Source organism: Anser cygnoides, chromosome 33 (assembly GCF_040182565.1).
Source record: "Anser cygnoides isolate HZ-2024a breed goose chromosome 33, Taihu_goose_T2T_genome, whole genome shotgun sequence".
In the NCBI taxonomy this organism is placed as follows: domain Eukaryota; kingdom Metazoa; phylum Chordata; class Aves; order Anseriformes; family Anatidae; genus Anser; species Anser cygnoides.
The window spans coordinates 3,453,282-3,471,632 of record NC_089905.1 but is presented as its reverse complement, the minus strand read 5'-3'; the positions used below and the strand labels follow the sequence as shown (position 1 = coordinate 3,471,632).

Genomic DNA, 18,351 nt, shown 5'->3' with positions numbered 1-18,351 from the left:
CCTCTCTCTTCGTTCTCTAGCTTCATTTCTCTAGCTTGTTAGTAATAGGCAATAAATCTTACTGTCTCCCTATGCTGAGTCTGTTTTGCCCGTCACAATAATTGTTGACCGATCTCCCTGTCCTTCTCTCAACCCTTGAGCCCTTTTTATTGTATTTCTCCCCCTTTCCCTTTGAGGAAGGGGAGTGAGGGAGTTGTTGTGGTGGAGCTTGGCCACCCACCCAAGTAAAACCACCACACCTCTAGTAACCTCTAAGAGCATTCTAGAAGTCTACCTGGAAAACCCAGCAGATGCTAGAGTGCACTGGGAGTGTTGTGAGGTCTCCAGGGGTCACAAGAGCACACCATGAGGCACTGGGATGCATGTCAGGTATGTTAAACAGCACTGGTGGGTGTGGGGGAGTGAACGAATGGCTGTATGGTGTTCAGATGCCTGCTGGGTTAACCACAAGATCCAGTCATGGCAGAAAGTCAGCCAGAGATCAAGAAGCTTTTGGACAACGCTGTCAGATATATGGTTTAATTTTTAGGTAGTCCTGTGTGAAGCCAGCTGTTAGACTTGACGATCAGTCCTTGTGAACCCCTTCCAACTCAGGATAGTTGATGATGATCTCCGTGAACTTGGCCCAGATCCCATGAGCTGACCTGATGAGTCACAAAGCTGTGCACACATCTCATGCTGCTAGGAGAAGAACTTCAGGTGAAATGAGTTTTCTTGAATGGAGTGTCTCTAGAGGCCAAGTATCCTGGCTCTGATGCGCTAGCTGTAGCCAGGGTTTTAGATACCACGGTAGGCAGGCCTGGTTGGGGGAACATAGCTAAACAAGGCGTGTGCCCTGTCAAGCTCCTTATCTGGAAAGTACAGGCGCATCTTGTCCAGGAGATGGCCTGGCCAGAAGTTATTGTCGCTTGACTTTTGATTCTTATTCTTCTCAAGAGGCCTAGAGAAAAAGAAAGAAAAAAAGAAAAGAAAGAAAAAGGTAAGAGAGAGTGGCATGTTTTATGGAAATAAAATTCTCGGCAACTTCACTGCTATTACCAGTAATGGCAAATGCGAGCCTGACAAGAACCAGCTACTAGGACTTCTGGAAATCCCTGCCTGTCCTTCTTATACATGACTGACATTGGAAATGCCAACTTGCGAAGCTATCTTAAGAGCTGATGCGTTGCCTGTCACTGTAGTATATAAACTCTCTGAGATGAACTGGGAAGATTGTGCTCTATTTTGCAAAGTGTTTTTTCTCCTCAAAAGCTTCTCCAGTCTTGCAAAGTTGGATTCTTTAGGACTGCCTTTCTTCCACGAGCTCAGCTGTGAGGCTGAGTCTTTCTATTCAATCGGATTTGGGAATCACTTTGACTAAAGAAGACGCTGCAAGTGCTATGACCAAGCTGGCAGTGGACATCCCAGTTTCATGGGTCAGGAAAGACCTTTGCACACTCATGAACTCCTTGGACAGTACGAGTCTGAAGACAGCAGGGACAAGGACAGCAAAAGAACTTGGACTCGTTTGGGAAGAAAAGCTTTTGTGGGTGACCTGAGATGGAAGAAAAATTAGGGCAAACTGCCTCTGTTCTCAGGGCTGACATTGTGTCTATGTCCAGAAAACATGCATCTCCAGATCCTACAGATAAATGTTGAGATGCAAAGAATGTTGCTCCGTAAAACAGATCTGCCACCTGCATCTGACTTTCCTCCTGCAACGTTTAGTAACGTTCTGAAGGGTCAGTTTTCTAGAGAAACAGAGGAACTGAGGTATAATGGGAGGAAAATAAGCACTGCCCTACTAGGAGCAGCTGGCTGCTGGCTGCACGCTTCTGCAGCGGGCTGCTTCTGCCCCTGACTGGGGAGCTTCTCCAGGCATCCACAGCTGGATTCTTTGGGATTGCCTTTCTTATGCAAGAAAAAACGTTCTCTGAGGGGATTTCCAAGAAGTGCTGGGTTGGCCTGACGAGGACCGTCTTAGGTGAGAAGTTCTGTCATCTCTGCAGATTGGAGTACAGAGAAACTGTTCGCCAGCACCACTGCAACCCCGCAAGTCAGCACAAACACAGCCGTGGCCGTGTAGCTGAGAAGAGATCTCGCTCTCTCTCTGCTATCGCTCGCTGCTCCCTTGCAGCATCCTAATGTTTCACTTCAGTACCTCAGTACCACCTCTGATGCAGTGGGAGCTGATGCACAGCAGGGCAGCAGGAAGGGACTGATCATAAGCCCTCTTTGAACCAACCTTTTTTCTGCCTCTTTGGCCTGTTTTCCTGATGCACTTTTTGACTTGGACATGCTCAGAGAAGATGTGGCGTCAGCATGTCCTGTGCTGTAGTATCCTCCAGGCTGCCTGATCTTCCTCACGTCTTCTCCTTCTTTGATGATCTTGTCTCCTGGGTGCAGCAGGCCTGTTGACAAAGCGCACAGAGAAGAGCAACGGTGTATGGACAGCCAATGCTGAATATATTTATCCAAGAAAACTCTGTTCTCCTGTTGCCCCAAGCCTGTCCCCGTGCTGTCTCTCCCCATCCGATCCAGGTCACCTCTGGGTTTGGTCAGTGATACTGACCAGGAGGGGAAAGAAAAGACGTCCCCACTCTGGAAAGGAGGAAGACATGATGGCCCAGCAAGTACTGAGAGGACACGATGGCCCTGGCCAACTTCACATGGGGCCTCTTCCCGCATTCTCTGCCCTGGGCTCAGGAGCCCCATTTCAGCTCAGCCCTTGGCTCACGTTGCAGGTATAGCAGTGTCCAGCTCTGACACAGCTGTGCCACAGCTGTGCCTGGCCATGGACCTGCCGAACCTGACCATGGTCTGGCCTCCCTGCTTGACCTTGCACCTGCCCCATCACCATGAGCTTGCCTCATTAGCTGCACTTGTGTTTGGTCCTGGCTACCAGTCCAGGGGGACGTGGCCCTGGCTGCTCTGTAGCGCTCTTTGCTAGCTCAGCCCTGCTCTGGCCCTGCTGATGGTATCGCTGATCCTAACCAGCAGCATCTGCCGTGGCCCTCCAAGGGCTGCAAACATTCTCCATCAGCAGTGCCCCACCCTGAACATGCATCGTGCTTCTGGGTCTTGGGAAGAGGCATGAGCATGTCAGGCTTAGTACGTTCACATTAGTACGTTCCTTGCTCTTTGCTTTACCTCTTTGCAGCGCTTTGTCAGTGAGACAAATGTTACGCTCCTTGCACAGCTTGGAGCAATTCAGATAGCTCACAACGGCATTTCTGCGATACCGGTCAACCAGTGCTCCCATGTCACCCTCTGTAGTTGATGGCAGGCAGTGTTCATCAACAGGTGCATCCCCAGATCTCACCAGCCGACACTTTTCTTTCCATTCTATCGGGCTGTCTTTGATCTGCAAGTAAAGGAATGGTCCCCGTTAGCTTTCAGTGAGGCCCTGGAGTTGCTACATTCCCTTTGGAGAAACTACAGGCAGGGATCCATCTCAGAAGTGTGTGTAGATGGGACTCAGCACCCTGCGATGGGACCAAGCACTTATCCGGGAGTACCATTCCCTTCCAGTGCCAGGCCCGCAGGCGGGTGCTCCCTAGAGCACCAGGCAGAAGAGCAGCATACTGGACATAGGTGCCCCAGATGAAAAAAGTCTCCCAGCCACCATCTTTTTCTGATTGTGTCAGGTTGACTAGAGCTCAGATGACTCCATCGCCACACCTAAACGTCGCTTCAACTCCCATTTCTTGCCACTTCAGTTACCCAGAAAAGAGTGTTTACATCACCAAAGTGTTCAGAAGCCAAACCAGTTGTTTGAGACAGCTTGTAGCATCTCAGCTGTGAGGCACTATGTGGTCAAGGGACTACCTGACCTTCTACTCTGAGAAGTTAATATTCAGAACAATCTCCAACCTTGTCCTTTGCTGCCCACCCCACATTCGCAAGCACGTAGAGGTGCGCCTTTTTTCCTGCCACAGTACCTTCTCCAGCCGTCTCCTCTCTCTTGAGCGTTTTCCAATCTCTTCCATTTCATCACAGTTTAAATGTCGCCGGCCTGGCTCAATGTTGACTGGGGGCACTTCCAAGAGTGTTAGCTTTTCTTTGGGCTCGGTAGGAGAGCAAGGCTTCGTCCCCACAGCTTTGTCCCCAGCAGAAGGTGGAGAAGTGGCAGCTTTGCAAGCGTTTCTCCGGACCTGAGGCTGTACATCTACAGCAGTTTAAAAAGCAAACAAATGAAAAGCTCAGAGAAACCCTGTTAGACAGTAGCAGAAATAAAAAACAAGACTGATCAATGTTTATAAGGCAAAAAGCTCTGGCATTTTGTGCAGTCTGGAGCACCCAACAGATGACGGTCTTTGAATGGAAGCATCCTTTAGCTTTCAATCCAGGCATACGTATTACAGACTACTCCCATCTCCGCTTTGCCCCATTCTGTTTCACGCTCACAATACATGTTTAGTCTACAAAACAATTAGTACAACAACACAGCAGCAAAACGCCTCTTCTCTCCAAGATGTGAAACCTTCAGACAAAAATGACACGGGTACCATGGCAAGCCTTCAGGTTTGGGCTAGGTTTTAAAGAGTAGGACCTTTGAATCTGCATTATCCAGCTGCCCTCAACAGCTGGAGAAAGGGTCTGCTTCTGATCAGCCGGATGATCAACGCTAACCAATAAAATACAGTACAGGAGGTTAAACCTCAGGGTTCAGATTCCGAGTCAAACCGAAAAGACCGGATAAGCTGTCTCCCACAAACGGGCTGAGTATTGCACTTCCCCTGGATTCTTTAGCTTCTCCCCAGAGGTCTCCTTTCAGCAACCCCGTTGCAGGACAGTAGTGGCAAGGAGCCATATTCTGGACTCACTTTGGCATTCCCTAATGCCACCTGTGTACTTTTAGGGCATCTGTAAGGATATAGAGAGAGATTCCCAGCCCAGGGTTCTCCTCTCACCTTTGCTGGTCTCTTTGGGCTGTCCTTTCCTCATTTCCAGCCATTGCTTTTGACATTCCATCAGCTCTTCACTGCTTATATAATTCCCCCGTTTTGAAGAAGTCAAGAAGATGACCACATCCTCCAGTTCCTTGTCACTGATGGGAACTTTTGCCTGGCAACCAAAACAGAAGACGACAGTGTGATCAATAAAAAAACAAGGCTTGGCCCAGAGTAGGGGGGATGAGCTTTGCTGTTGTTTTAAATGCTTTTTCAGAAAAGGCACAGAGGCAACCTGTTGAGCTTTAAGCTTTACAGGAGTTTACCAAGCACTGAAAAATTTACCGGTCTTCTGCTGGCCTCTGCTGAGCTCTCAGTTTTCAGTGTGCCAAACTTCTCAGCCATCTGGGCGTCAAGAAGCTAATTTGGCTTGGAACAGAATACCAGAAAACACCTGAACTGCTAAACCCTAACAGACCTGGACATGCTCTTGACAGTTCTGTACCGCTGCAGCCTGTGGAAAGTGAGGCTCAGCATGAGCTCTGCTGTGCCAACAGGTACTAAAAGGCAGTGCAGCGGGCAGACATATGAAACTGGTCAAGGAAAGACCAAGTATCACCACGAGGAAACTTGATGCCACTTCAGGCCACGTTACTCAGCACCGACTGTCTTTAGAGACTATGAGGCAATGAGTTTCACTCCCTCCTGGGACTCAGTCTGGGTGACACCTCGCATCCCTGCAGCCTTCCCTTCCCTCTTCCCTTCAACATTTCACTGGCTGTGGGAGCCATCCTCTGAGAGTAACACAAGAGAAGTTGGAGCTTTTCCAGTTCTCTGGGTTGGCATGCAGCAAAACAAGGCAAAGTTGCAGCAGTTCCTTACTTTTCTCTTCCCTACATACCTCCTTGATGACTTTAATGAAGTCTGCTCTCATGATCTTTCTCTGTTCCATTCCAGCCTTTCTGAAGATGTCTACCATTGTCAACTTCTGTTGTTGTAGGAGGTTATGCAGTTTGAGAAGAGCTTGAGGGTATGGTGCACGAATAAGGGGAAGGCTACCCTTCTTCCGGGTCTGGCTCCTTGTTGGTGGTGAGCACTGAAAAGGAATTAGAAAATACCCTCAAATCACCGTTATCCAGAATCACTGTGCCAGCAGATGCAGAAGTGGCTGGGATAAAGCAGTGTCACGCTGCCGACGTATGAGCAGATGCTGAGGCCGTGGCACGGCCACAGGAGATGAAGTACAGTAATCCCAAGAGTGGCACAACACAAGGTATACTTACGTCTGGCCTGTCGGTCACGGCTGACTTGCTTTTAGCCCTCTGGTCTACTCCAGCTGCCATTATTCGTTTCCTGACTCTACTTTCCAGTCTGCTTAAGGTAGGTTTATGACTCAGCCATTTCTCAACATCTCCAAAGCTTTCCAGCTGAGATCGGAGTTGCTTCCTCTCCTGAATCCAAGCCTCCAGCTTTTGTAGATCATCTTTTGTATCACAGGTGATCTCTGGGGAGCTGAGGCTATCTTCTTCTTCCTGTAGCTGCTGAAAAACAGACAAATGACAGAAATCGGTGTCCTGAGTTGGTTTCAAACAGGGAGAGCCTGGTCTTGCCATACAGGGAGCAAAAACGAATGCGACATCTGGAGCATGGAGCAAACCTACTTGCTTTCCGTTTAAAGACAAACTTTGGATACAGTTTTCTCCAATGGTACAGTTTGAAACCCTGCTCCAAAACCACTTCTGGCTTGACATTAGTCAAACCATCAGCCGTATCCTCGCTGCTTGTGTTAGTACTTTAACAACAGATGAGCTTCTTACAAAACCTACTGTTGAGATCGCATTGGTATAATGGTTTTGGAGGGGACTTCCTGCTCTGAGGCTTTTCTGAGATAGAGATGGGAGGGGTGTCTGGGCCTGCCACCAATCCCAGGTGTATGAGAGCGCTGAGAAACAGCCATCGGGCAGTCACAGAACAGCATCAAGACACGTGCGTCCTGCCTCTTATCAAGGTGTTGGCTCCCTGCCCTGAAAGAGCAGCTGGAACAAAACGTCAGCTGTTACGCTCACGAAAAATGGTCTTAGTGCTCTTCATGTTAACTGAAGAGACCGGAAGTAACAGCTGCTCCTGGAGCTCTCCTGCAGCATGCTGCAGCTGGAGCTGCCTCAAGCCACTGGACTCAAGTTCCAGGGCAGGGAAAAGGTGTCCTCCTGTCAAGGGACAGAGAGTGTGCTTCTGCCCTCACTCTGCTAGACTGCTCTTGGTGTCCCCTGGCTTCTACCAGGAATTCCTTCCTCATGGCAATGTGCCAGCGGCAATAAAAGCAACAGCCACGTGCCCTGCTCTCTAGAGGTGGCAATATTGCTGGGACTCAGAGACCTTCACAACTCAGCTTCACCCCAGCCAGCAAAATGCTACTCTGTGGGATGCTTTACAGGGCCTCCCGTACCTGGGCCATCCACATCTCATCCCTTTGTCTCTCATCTTGCTCTTCCAGCTCTTCTGGAAATGTGACCCTTTTTGCTTCTCTGGTCTCTTCTTTCTCCTTGCTGGCCACGGATGCCTCCAGTTTCCCTCCAGCCTGCATCCCCAGTACAGAGCGTGCTTCCTAGAGGAACCCAGAAATGCAATAGCAGCAGTTATTCATCTGGTTTTTTTCTTTTTCATTTTATTTTTATTTTTAATACTGTTCTTCTCTCCCTCATCTTCTCTATTTTTCCCTGAAGGTTCGTCAGCAATTTTTTGCTCCCAGGTTCTTACAGACGCAACCAGAAAGCCATTCTGTTATGACCAATGAGCTAACTCATGAACGAGCTATTTTTCAAAATGGGCCACTGCTTTTTTTCTTTCTTTCTTTCTTTCTTTCTTTCTTTCTTTCTTTCTTTCTTTCTTTCTTTCTTTCTTTCTTTCTTTCTTTCTTTCTTTCTTTCTTTCTTTCTTTCTTTCTTTCTTTTTTTTTCTGAAGTAAACTATGCCCAAATAAAGTTTCTGGCATGCTCCATGAAACTATGGATGTGAACAGGGGATTGCTAAGATTCAGAGAAATGCACATCTTTGAAATACTCAGAACAGAAAAATGGACATACAGTAAAGGGATCTTTTCACAATAAACATCTAAGTATTTAGCGCGTACATCCTTTTCCTAAGATACCCCCACATGATCATCTACAATCAAAAGAGACACAAAAATTATCTTGGTCCATGTTACATACCTGTCCTGTGTGTCTATGATCTTCAGAAGTAAGCAATGGCAATTTAAGCCTCTTGCAGGGAGTTTCTTTGTGCTGCCTTCCTTCTGGGTCTGGACATTCAGGGAACAGTCTGAAAATAAACACCAGCATGAGTCAGGAAGTGAATCTGAGTGCAGGAAGAGTTTCTTTTCTCCACCCTCTCTCCAAACTGAGAGACCAGGCTCATGGAAATCTAAAGAACCATGCGCATGACTCGCAGCTGCTGGGATAATGATCAGCATTAATCACCAAGAAGACCTCAACACTGGAAGCAGTCAGGAGATAAAGGAAGACACATAAGAGAGTCACAAGACACCGCAACACAATTCCCACAAGCACCTGTGAGGCACTTCCCATCCAGCAAGGCAATGCTCTGCATAGTGACGTGTGTTGAGGCAGGGCACGCTTGGACAGGGCAGAGCATCCCCCCCCACTCAGGAGAATAGCTCATCTGCCGGCTGTCTACCTACAGCTAAACCGCCGTGGTCTGCACCAGGCAGAAAGCTCTTTCTAGAAAGTCTGTGGCGACCCAGACTGAATGCCCGCTCAAAAAGGCAGCAGTTCAGGTCTCTGGATGCAGGGAGTGCCTGAGCCTGTCGCTGCCATCAGAGGGTGGCAGAGACTCCGTGTGTGTGTGAGGTGTGAGCAGGTGGATGACCTGGTCAGCCTGGTGGCAGAGCTCAGGGAGGAGGTGGAGAGGCTAAGGGCTATCGGGGAGTGTGAGCAGGAGTTAGACTGGTGGAGCAACTCCCTGCCAGGCCTGAAAGAAAGGCACCGGGGTGAGACACCCCAGCAAGTGGTGGACCCCCTGCCCTGTCGCTGTCGGGCAGAGGGAGGGACCTAGGAGATGAAGAGGAATGGGAACGGGTCCCTGCTCGGTGTCGCAGGGAACCCCTCTCCCTACCAGCTTTGCCTTCCCAGGCGCACTTACACAACACGTTTGAGGCCTTGGAGCTTGAGAGACTAGTGGGGGAGGATGTGTTTGAAAGTCCACCCAGGAGGTTGCCTAGGGCGAGGAAGTTGACTCCACACCTCAGGACTGCCTCCACCAAGAAAGAAAGAAGGGTAATCGTTGTAGGCAACTCCCTTCTCAGGGGAACAGAGGGCCCTATATGTCGGCCTGACCCTACCCGTAGGGAAGTCTGCTGCCTCCCTGGGGCCCAGGTCAGGGACATTGCCAGAAACCTTCCCAACCTGGTTCGCCCCTCTGATTGCTATCCTCTATTGATAGTCCAGGCTGGCAGTGATGAAATTGCTGAGAGAAGCCTGGAGGCTATCCAAAGGGATTTCAGGGGACTGGGGCGGTTAGTAGATGGAGCGGGAGTACAGGTGGTGGTTTCCTCCATCCCTACAGTGCAAGGGAAGGGTACAGAGTGGGTACTCCCACATGCCCAGTGATAGGACGAGGGGGAATGGGCTAAAGTTGCGCCAGGGGAGGTTTTGTTGGATATTGGGACAAACATCTTTACGGAAAGGGTTGTCAGGCACTGCGTTGGGATGCCCAGGGAAGTGGTTGAGTCACCGTCCCTGGAGGTCTTCAAAAGACGTTTAGACGTAGAGCTTAGTGATATGGTTTAGTGGAGGACTTGTTAGTGTTAGGTCAGAGGTTGGACTAGGTGATCTTGGAGGTCTCTTCCAACCTCAATGATTCTGTCGTTCTGCGATTCAGTATAAGGGCCAGTTCTCTTCAATGTCTTTATCGATGATCTGGATGAGGGGATCGAGTGCACCCTCAATAAGTTTGCAGACGACATCAAGTCAGGTGCAACCAGCACCTGACTTCAGAGCAATCTGAGCAACCAGCTCTGACTTCAGAGCTGATCACACTTGCAGCAGCCCACTGGACTGAGACCTCCTGAGAAGTAGGATCCTATAAAGCATGCCACACAAGCACAAGAGCATGAGGCCACTCTAACAAATCCTTTACATCTCACCTGCCAGGAGGCTCTTTTGCCTTTGTTTTCTCCTCTGCTTCTTCCTTCACTTTAGCTGTGGCCAACGTGTTTGGAGAAAGTCTCCTTCGCAATCGCAGAAGTTGTAATGTATGAAGAGACGCTGTAAACACAAAAGGAGAAAACCTCTCAGGACATCAGGCACAGATCTGCTCTGCAATGTTATAAGCTAGTTGAGGTATCCCTGTGACTCCTTCTGAGACCTGTTTTCCAGAAGATTGCAAGCCCTTTCCTGACACCAGGTCCCATCTGACCTTTGATATCCACAGTGCTGCATTACTCCTTTTGGTGTGAGCTTTCTACTGCTGCAGCAAGTCCATCCCCTCTGAACAGTGGGGGTTTTGCGGGGAGACGCATTTTGGTGCCTAACAATCTCTTTTGGGGCAACAATTTCTTGGAGCGGCATAAATGGTTTTTATACACAGGCTTTCTATCCTGGTGCATTCAACTCAAGCACATTATATCTGTGATATTCACGAGGAATTAAGAATGAGGAGTTCCCAGCTTTAGAGGAGAACCAAAGTTTTGGCACAGCTTGGCAACCTTTGTGCACTGTTCTCTACACAATTTTTCTCTCATCAAATGACAACATGGTGATTCAAAGGGGTGTGCCCAACCCCTCAGTCTCCCACAACTCAAGACGGAGTTTGTTATTCACGGTGCTAGTGGACTTGCCAAACATTTACTCCCTCCTGCACAAACAAACCCATAAAATGGAAGAGAGGCACTCTTTGGCACGTAATGCAGGGGAAAAACATCCTTCAGCACTATCTTGTTCAAAATGTGTCCCTTGAGATTTACCAGGAGGGTAAACAGAGGCACAGAGGGTGCCTCTGCTATCCCAGGCATCTCACTGTAACCTGAGTGCCAAGCACCCCCCAGTGAGGACAACAGGGAAAGGCACAAACCTCCACCAGCAGTCAGTCATTAACATTACCTTGTTCATCAAGCATCTCTTCCTCTGCAAGATGCTCCCTAGCAAGCCGAGGTACCGCCTTAATCTCAAACCTGGAAATAGGAAGAAGGCAGCATTCTGTGAAAAGGGCTCCTTTGCCAGATTAATGTCAAGGTATCTGTGGGGAGTCCAACACATGCCCTAAACCATTCAAACTGAGCAGTGCTGGCCTCGGGAACAGCTCAGCTGCCCCTCGCTAGACAGAGGTTTGGGTTTTTATTTTGCCCCAGTGCTCCTGTGTCATCCTGACACAAGAAGGCATTTCAGAGTTCCTTTGATTGACACGAGTTTCACAAAAGACATGGAAACATCACAGACAGAGGACAAGCATAGATCTGGTCCTTGTTCCACCTGCTAAGAGATCCTGTCCGTGTTGCATTCAAAACAACAGAAATATTAGGATCTTACTTCTTTTAGATATTTTGGCAGTTTTAACCACATAAAAGAGAAGAAGCAGATGAAACATTAGGTGAGTTGCTTCAACGCCTCTGCAGAGCAAACCAGTTGCCTCTGACTGGAGTAACGGTAAAATGCAGAACACAGTCAGTAACTGAGGATGATGCATAAGTCCAAGCTAAGCAAAAGCAAGGATGAAATTAACTGCAAAACAGTAATTTGGAAGAGCACTACCGATCATGAGCTGAGCACACGTGAGTGTGCACAGAGAAGGGTTGCAGGAACAAATATACTCACTGAGGGAGCAGGTGGGCACGGCCAAAATGGCTTGGAAAGAGGGCAGTTTCTTTGTCCAGTCTGACCAACTTTTTCTGCAGCAGGGACAGAAACATCTGACATCAGTCCAAGGAAATGATCTCAACAGTCACAGAGGCCTTTCTATAGCTCCACGAATTCACTGCCTCTCAGCAAACTTCTTGACAAGCGCCTCAGCCAGTTAAAACACACTGCACAGCACATGATCTGCTAGGGTGAGGAACACTGCCAACCTTTTCACAAGGACCGTAGTTAACAGCCTCAGCCTGTGAACAAGTCAACGGAGCAAACACAAGGGAAGGCCCATCGTGAGCCCCGGCTTCCAGCTGCTGCTTTCAGTGGGGTCACTTGCTTTAACTATTCCTGAATGCAGCGCAAATGGGTCAGAGCTGGTTTTATCCCCAGAGTTCTTCATAGGAGTCAGAGGATTGCATTGGCAGTGTGGAGGAACACAGAGACCAGACCTTTTCTGCTGGGTCAGGAGAACCACACCAACGGCCTGCCTGCAGCCAAAAGGGCCTGGTGTCCTTGTGCCTCAGCCTCACACCCGCAGCGGGGGGGACATCATCAGCCTAGCCGTTGCTTTGGCTTTTTTCCTATTTATGGCGAGGCCCTTCCAGGGCTATCCTTTGCCCAGCAACGATACGACTGCACGCATTGCCAGCAGTCATACAGCAAATAAAAGAAGGAAAACAAAAAGCTTTCACTGCGATGGACTGTGCCTAGCTCCAGCGTCCTGGCAGCTCACAGCTGCCAGCAGGGCTCAGTGCCCCCAGCCTTTGATGGGGCTTCAAACCCTCTCTAAGTAGGACTGCAGAAACAATAAACTTACAGCGACCAGCTTCTCTACCACGTATGTGGACTTGTTGAGACTGTGTAAAAACTCTTCAGAAAATGTCATTTTCACTCTTTGCCCTCGGATAGCAAGAGTGCCAACATCCTTTAACGTGAAGTCCGTGTCTTCCCTATTTGTGAGGATGCGGTAGAAGTATTGCAAGGTCTCCTCCAAACAGCTCTGCACAGTTTCCTTGGTGTAGGGGACGTTCAAGCGTATATTCTCATAGCTCAGCACCACTATCTTCATATCATCTGGAAAAAATGAGGAACAATGCAACCTGCACTGCAGTTGAGCAGATTCAAACAAAGTGCCAGGAGCTTCCAGCTCAAACATGCTGCTGTAGCTGCCGTCGTCTAAGCCTGGTACGACTCCTTAAAGCAGCTGATGTATGCTCCCCCTCAAGATAAACTGAAATCACTCCATCAATGTACCAAGTGCACAGCTGTGACTCCTCAGCCCAACAACCTCAGCCGTCCGCGGAACGCAGGAGGAGGAGGCGAGAAGAATGCGGCTGGTTCCCATGCAAAGAGCCCAGGCTCAGTGCACTCCTGGTCTGGGGAGACCTGCCTCGCACTGAGACAGGCAAGCACAAGAACTCTTCCAGACAGTTCTGGACAGTCCCTGTGGCCTTCAAAACTGAGGACCAAATGTCTCTGCTTTTGGTACCAGAGCCCTTTACCCCGGGGCTGCCCGACGGAAGTTCCTATCCAGGAGAAGCTGGGAGCCATTGGAAAGAGAAGAACCACCCCAAATGAAGCACCAAGCTCTCAGTGCTGCGCAGGTCTCATCCATGGCACACTGTAGCCAAAGCAATGGCAGCAGTCGACAGAAATTACAGCAAATCTGGCCATTGATGGCTTTCTATGCCAGCCGTCTTTTCTGTCTCTCAGGGCCTTCCGATGGCATCTGAGCTGTCTATCAGCACTTCTAAACAGCAATCAGCACAACCCCTTAATAGATGTACACATGGGAAAACAAGACTTTAATTGGTATTCTTACCAGGAACACGTACACAACGGTGTTTCAGCTCACGAATCTGTCCAAGAGTCTTGGACAGCGAAAACACAGGTCTCCGAAATGTGAGCACCTGGCCGTTTTCAAAAGATAACCATTTTTTAATATGGAATGTCCCCAGTCCTGTTACAGTGACGGCCCGAGGCTGGTAAAGAAAAGAAGGGGAAGCATGTTTAAGTTGGAAAACAGAGTGAGGACTTGTGACATCTTGCAAGGGGGTGCCCTGTGCCCTGCCCACTCCTAATGCGGCATGGGGTAAGATGGGGGAGCTGGGAAAGCTCATGAGAGCTGAGTATGCCCACATACTCAGGGCATTTTCTCTCCCTTTCCTTTGCCCCTCAAGAAAATATGCGGTGAAGTAAAGCAGGTGGAGGAGGTCTAGCCCATCCTTCAGCTAGGTCCCTTCCAGCAACTGGGGATAACCCTGGAAGCATCCCCAGCTGTCTGTTTGCTCTCTCCACTCTGAGAGCGAAGAACAGAGAAGCCCCCAGCAAGTTCTGAACACATTTTCCTGCCGTTTTATATCTTCGATATAAATATGAATACTTGATTTTTTGTTTGGTTGGTTTTAATTATTATAATTATTTATAATAATATATAAATTTACGGAGAAACTGGTCTTTGGCACACTTGGGGCACATCTGTATGTGTCAGTGCGGCTCTGGGAAGAGCAATGGCACTTCCTGGCACAGGGCTGCCAGGACTTACTGAAGCCGTGGGGTGAGGGGAGGGGTAGGGTGCAGTCCCACCTTTGTCAGCATGAGCAATTGCTGAACCTGCTTGGACACACCACCCCAAATCGTGACGACATCTGGAAAGCAAGGGGACGACATGTCAAGCTCGAAGTCAGCAAGTCCATGGCCCATCAGCACATTTCTTAAAAGGCGTTTGCAGATGCAGGTATGATCTGACACAGCTCCCAGGATGAACCCATCTGTGACTCTGGCTGAATTTTTGACTGATATCAGTCTAACAGCCCTGCCACGCCCCAGGAAAGGTCTGCAGCTGCAGGAGCTATTAAAAGGGTTTTGGACAAGGGAATGCAGCCTGTAGGCATCTGAAATGGGAGGGCCTCTCTTAGCGCTAAGCCTTTTCTGAGAGCCATGAGGCACAGGAGGCTGCAGCAGGAAGGAGCCACAGGCAGGGAGGGGCTCAGCTCCTCCGTGAGAGGCCTTGTTGAAATGCTGAAAAGTCAGCAGATTTCCTCCTGACACGTGTATTTCTGGCAGTTTCTTGGGAGCCCATCAGGAACCTCAGCCCTCTTCCAACCGTGCACGCATCTTTCCGGTCAGAGCCAGATGTCCACGTGTGACCCACCAGCAAGCGGAACCCGGCCACAGGACTGCCACCACGGACAGGGCAGGAGGCCACACACACAGCACCCTTGAGGCCTCCCCCGCAGACAGGGAGCTCGCTTTCCACAATTTGTAGAGTTCATATTAGTCTGTAGCTACACTCATAAGAGGTCCCAAATGCCTTACCATTGACAGAAAGCTTCTTGAGAGTGGGAAACGTGACCTTGGTGCAGCCCTCAACCTCACTGCAGCGCTCAATGTTGGTGATTAGCGCTTCCAGGTTTGTCATGATCCTGCTTTGGGTCAGCACGTGAGGCTAGAGAGTGAAAGATCTGTGATTTTTCCTACTAGGAAACACTCTCTTTTTGATGTCCTCTGTGCTTCACCAAATAGCTCCTGCACCGTCCTACGCCTCCCTTTGTCCTCTGAGACTCTGAGCTACAGGAGAGACTTCTCGTGTCCTCCAGAGAAAACTGGATGCAAGAGCCTCCTTCAGCGCCCGAGCTCACTGAGGCACTGACAGAGAGGGCCTGGCGCGCTGTGGCATAAGGGGAGCTGCCATTGTGATGCGGAGGTGTCCCTTTGTGACCTGCGCTCAAGCCAGAGGGGTGCAGAGCCACTCCTTAACACAGCCCCTGTGGCCCAGCCAACTCGCTGGGCCCTGCAGCAGGAAGGGGGTTGCACGTTAGGGAACTGCTCCCCCACACACACACCCTCTCCTCACTCCCCAACGAGGCTGTGGGACAGGAAGAGCCTCTGAGATGTCACCAAAAGGAGGACACTGGGGAACACAGAACCACAGAAGGGTTAAGCTTGGACGGGACCTCTGGGTTCATCTGGTCCAAGCCCTGCTCAGGCAAGGCCACCGAGAGCCCCTTGCCGAGGACCACGTTCTGGTGGCTTTTCAGTATCTCCAAGGACAGAGGCCAGGCCCTTCAGCACCCTGGTGGCCTTCATGGGACTCTCCCCAGTAGGCCCCGGCCTCTCCCGTACTGGGGAGCTGTCCTGGTTTTGGCTACGATAGAGTTAATTTTCCTTCCTAGTAGCTGTTAATGTGCCGTGGTTTTGATTTAGGATAATAATCATGTTGATAACATGCTGATGTTTTAATTGTTGCAGAGCAGTGCTTGCACTAAGCCAAGGACTTTTCAGCTTCTCGCTCTGTCCTGCCAGCGGGCAGGCTGGGGTGCAGCAGGAGCTTGGAGGTGACAGAACCAGGACAGCTGACCTAAACTGGCCAAAGGGGTGTTCCATACCACATGATGTCTTGCTGAGCAAATAATAAGGGGTGGCTGGCTGGGGTGGGGGGACCACTGCTCAGGGAGGGGCGGGGCATCGGTCAGCGGGTGGTGAGCAACTGCATTGTGCATCTCTGGATGCTCTGGCTCTGGAGCATCCCCAAATGTGAATGGAGGGGTCCCGAGAGCATCTGGTGGCAAACAGAGGGCTCTGGCGCATCCCTAGAAGCAAACGGGGGCACCCAGAGTGTCACTGACAGGAAAGGGAACACTGGAACATCCTTTATCTTGTTCCCTGTCTCAAGTCCCCCCTTTTCTTTATCCTAAGAAAATTCTTGTGCTTATAACACGCCTTCTTGATTCAAAGTTTTCAGAAAATTCTTACCACTTTCTACTTGGTGCTTGATTTGGTTACGCTTACAGGTTTCATCTAGTCCTTTCATACAGCACCAAAATGCACACTGTACCAATACACAGGTTAAGAATACTAGTAAAAGCAAGATCAATATTCCTACTAACAATTGCTTAAGCCAAGAAAAGTTGGGGAACCAAGAGGTCAGTTTGTTCCATAATTCTCAAACCCACGAGGTGTCAGCTTGAACTACCTTATGTAAGATCTTGGTCTTTTCCCAAATATTTTTGAGATCAGCCTCAATTCGTCCTGCCTCATTTACATACATACAGCAACTAATATTTATTAAAGTGCAAACTCCCCCCCTTGGGACACTAATAAAAGGTCTAGTGCCTAAAACGTTCTTATTGAGTTGTTCTAGTTGCTTGCCCAAAACTGTAATATGTTGTTGCAGCTATAGGTTTCCTGCTTGTGTTAGATCTTCTCCTTTGTATGGCATTTGGTAAGGCCTGCCATACAGTATCTCAAAGGGGCTTAGTTCTACCAGTACATACCGGTTTCTTGACAGATTTTAGCAATCTGTTTTTTTATCAAATGATTCATTTTTTTCACTCGGCCATTTGTGCGTAGTCTATACAGAGTGTGTTGGTGCCAGTCAATCCCCAGAACCACACCAAAGGCATATTTCGAATCTGTCCAAATGTTAATTCTTTTCCCTTTTGCCAGCTCAAGAGCTCTTACCAAGGCGATGATTTCAGCCTTTTGGGCTGATGTTTGTTATCGCATATCCTGTGGGGCAAAGTCCCTGGTGGACGAAGCTGCTGCCGTCTACATACCAACCCTCCGCATCTTCTAGGGGCGTTTCCTTTAAGTCTGGTCGGCTGAAGTATACCGCGTCCATGGTCTTGATGCAATAAACTCTGTTACTAAAGGAAGAGGCTGGGTTCACACTACTAATGCCAAAAAAAAAATAGTAAACTAATAGTCCATTCTACACATTCCTTTTCTTCTTCGGTCGCTATCAACGGGTCATCTATGTATTGCAACAGTGTCCCCTTTTTCTGAAGGGGTTTTCTAAGCTTCAAGATCACAGGCTAGTTGTTTCCCAAATACAGTGGGGCTGTTCTTGAACCCCTGTGGTAACATAGTCCAAGTAAGCTGACTTTTTCGTCCTCTATTAGGATTTTCCCATTCAAAGGCAAGGAGTTTCTGGCTTTCCGTTGCCACGGGCAGGCAGAAAAAGGCATCCTTTCAATCTAGTACCGTGAACCAAACTTGACTGTTTTCTAATTTTGTCAAAAAGTTATAGGGATTGGCTACTACAGGGTATACATCTTTTGTGGTCCTATTGATGTCCCTTAAATCCTGAACTATGCGATAGGTTCCATCTGCTTTCTAACTCGGCCTATATGGAGTGTTATATTCTGACTCGCATTCAGTAATAGTCCATATTTAAGAAAGTTATTGATTATTCCTTCCATTCCCCTTCTGTCTTCCACCTTTACTGGGTATTGCTTTTAGCATACCTTGGGAGCATTTTCCTTTTTTTTTTTTTTTTAATTTTTTTTTACAGGCACTACATTCTTTGCTCCCCCAGGTATTCCTGTAGCCCAAACTCCCAGATACATTTGGTTCATGATTACATCCATTCAGGGAGTCCTATCTAGAGCTTTCTCTGGAGTCACCAGGAATAGATTTCAGAGTTTAATATGTTACCTTTATTTCCATTTTCCCTTGTCCAAAAGAAATCTTTGCATCCAATTTTTCCAGCAAGTCCCTTCCTAATAAGGGCCTTGGCGAATTGGGCAAGTATAAAAATTGATGTATTCAACTCATTTTTCCCCAATTTAAATTTCAAGCACTGAAAAAAAAAAAAAATCAACAAAAAACACCTTTTC

At 48.7% G+C, this 18,351-nt stretch overlaps 1 protein-coding gene across 3 annotated transcripts; it reads right to left on the bottom strand.

Moving 5' to 3' along the window:
* Positions 1-505: 505 nt before the first annotated feature.
* Positions 506-17,999, bottom strand: LOC136788083 (EF-hand calcium-binding domain-containing protein 12-like). 3 transcript variants are annotated; one of them, XM_066985915.1, is made up of 16 exons: positions 15,050-17,999; positions 14,318-14,379; positions 13,554-13,713; positions 12,549-12,805; positions 11,699-11,772; positions 10,988-11,058; positions 10,033-10,153; positions 8,081-8,189; positions 7,318-7,476; positions 6,155-6,412; positions 5,773-5,967; positions 4,893-5,046; positions 3,921-4,147; positions 3,130-3,343; positions 2,225-2,390; positions 506-940 (listed from the first exon to the last, which is right to left on the bottom strand). In XM_066985915.1, the coding sequence occupies exons 1-16, from the start codon at positions 15,150-15,152 to the stop codon at positions 778-780; spliced, it is 2,493 nt and encodes an 830-aa protein (XP_066842016.1). In that variant the 5' UTR covers positions 15,153-17,999; the 3' UTR covers positions 506-777. The 3 variants fall into 3 exon arrangements, with proteins under 3 accessions (XP_066842016.1, XP_066842017.1, XP_066842018.1); XM_066985916.1 differs by having other exon boundaries at positions 6,155-6,409; XM_066985917.1 differs by having other exon boundaries at positions 17,195-17,997.
* Positions 18,000-18,351: the final 352 nt, after the last annotated feature.

Excerpts from the sequence above, each read along its gene's own strand:
- LOC136788083 (XM_066985915.1), bottom strand. The coding sequence starts at position 15,152 with ATGACAAACCTGGAAGCGCTAATCACCAACATTGAGCGCTGCAGTGAG. Across the intron at positions 8,190-10,032 it reads GCAAAAGAGCCTCCTGGCAG|ACTGTTCCCTGAATGTCCAG; the intron begins GTGAGATGTAAA and ends GTTTATTTTCAG. Across the intron at positions 5,047-5,772 it reads TCATTAAAGTCATCAAGGAG|GCAAAAGTTCCCATCAGTGA; the intron begins GTATGTAGGGAA and ends TTTGGTTGCCAG.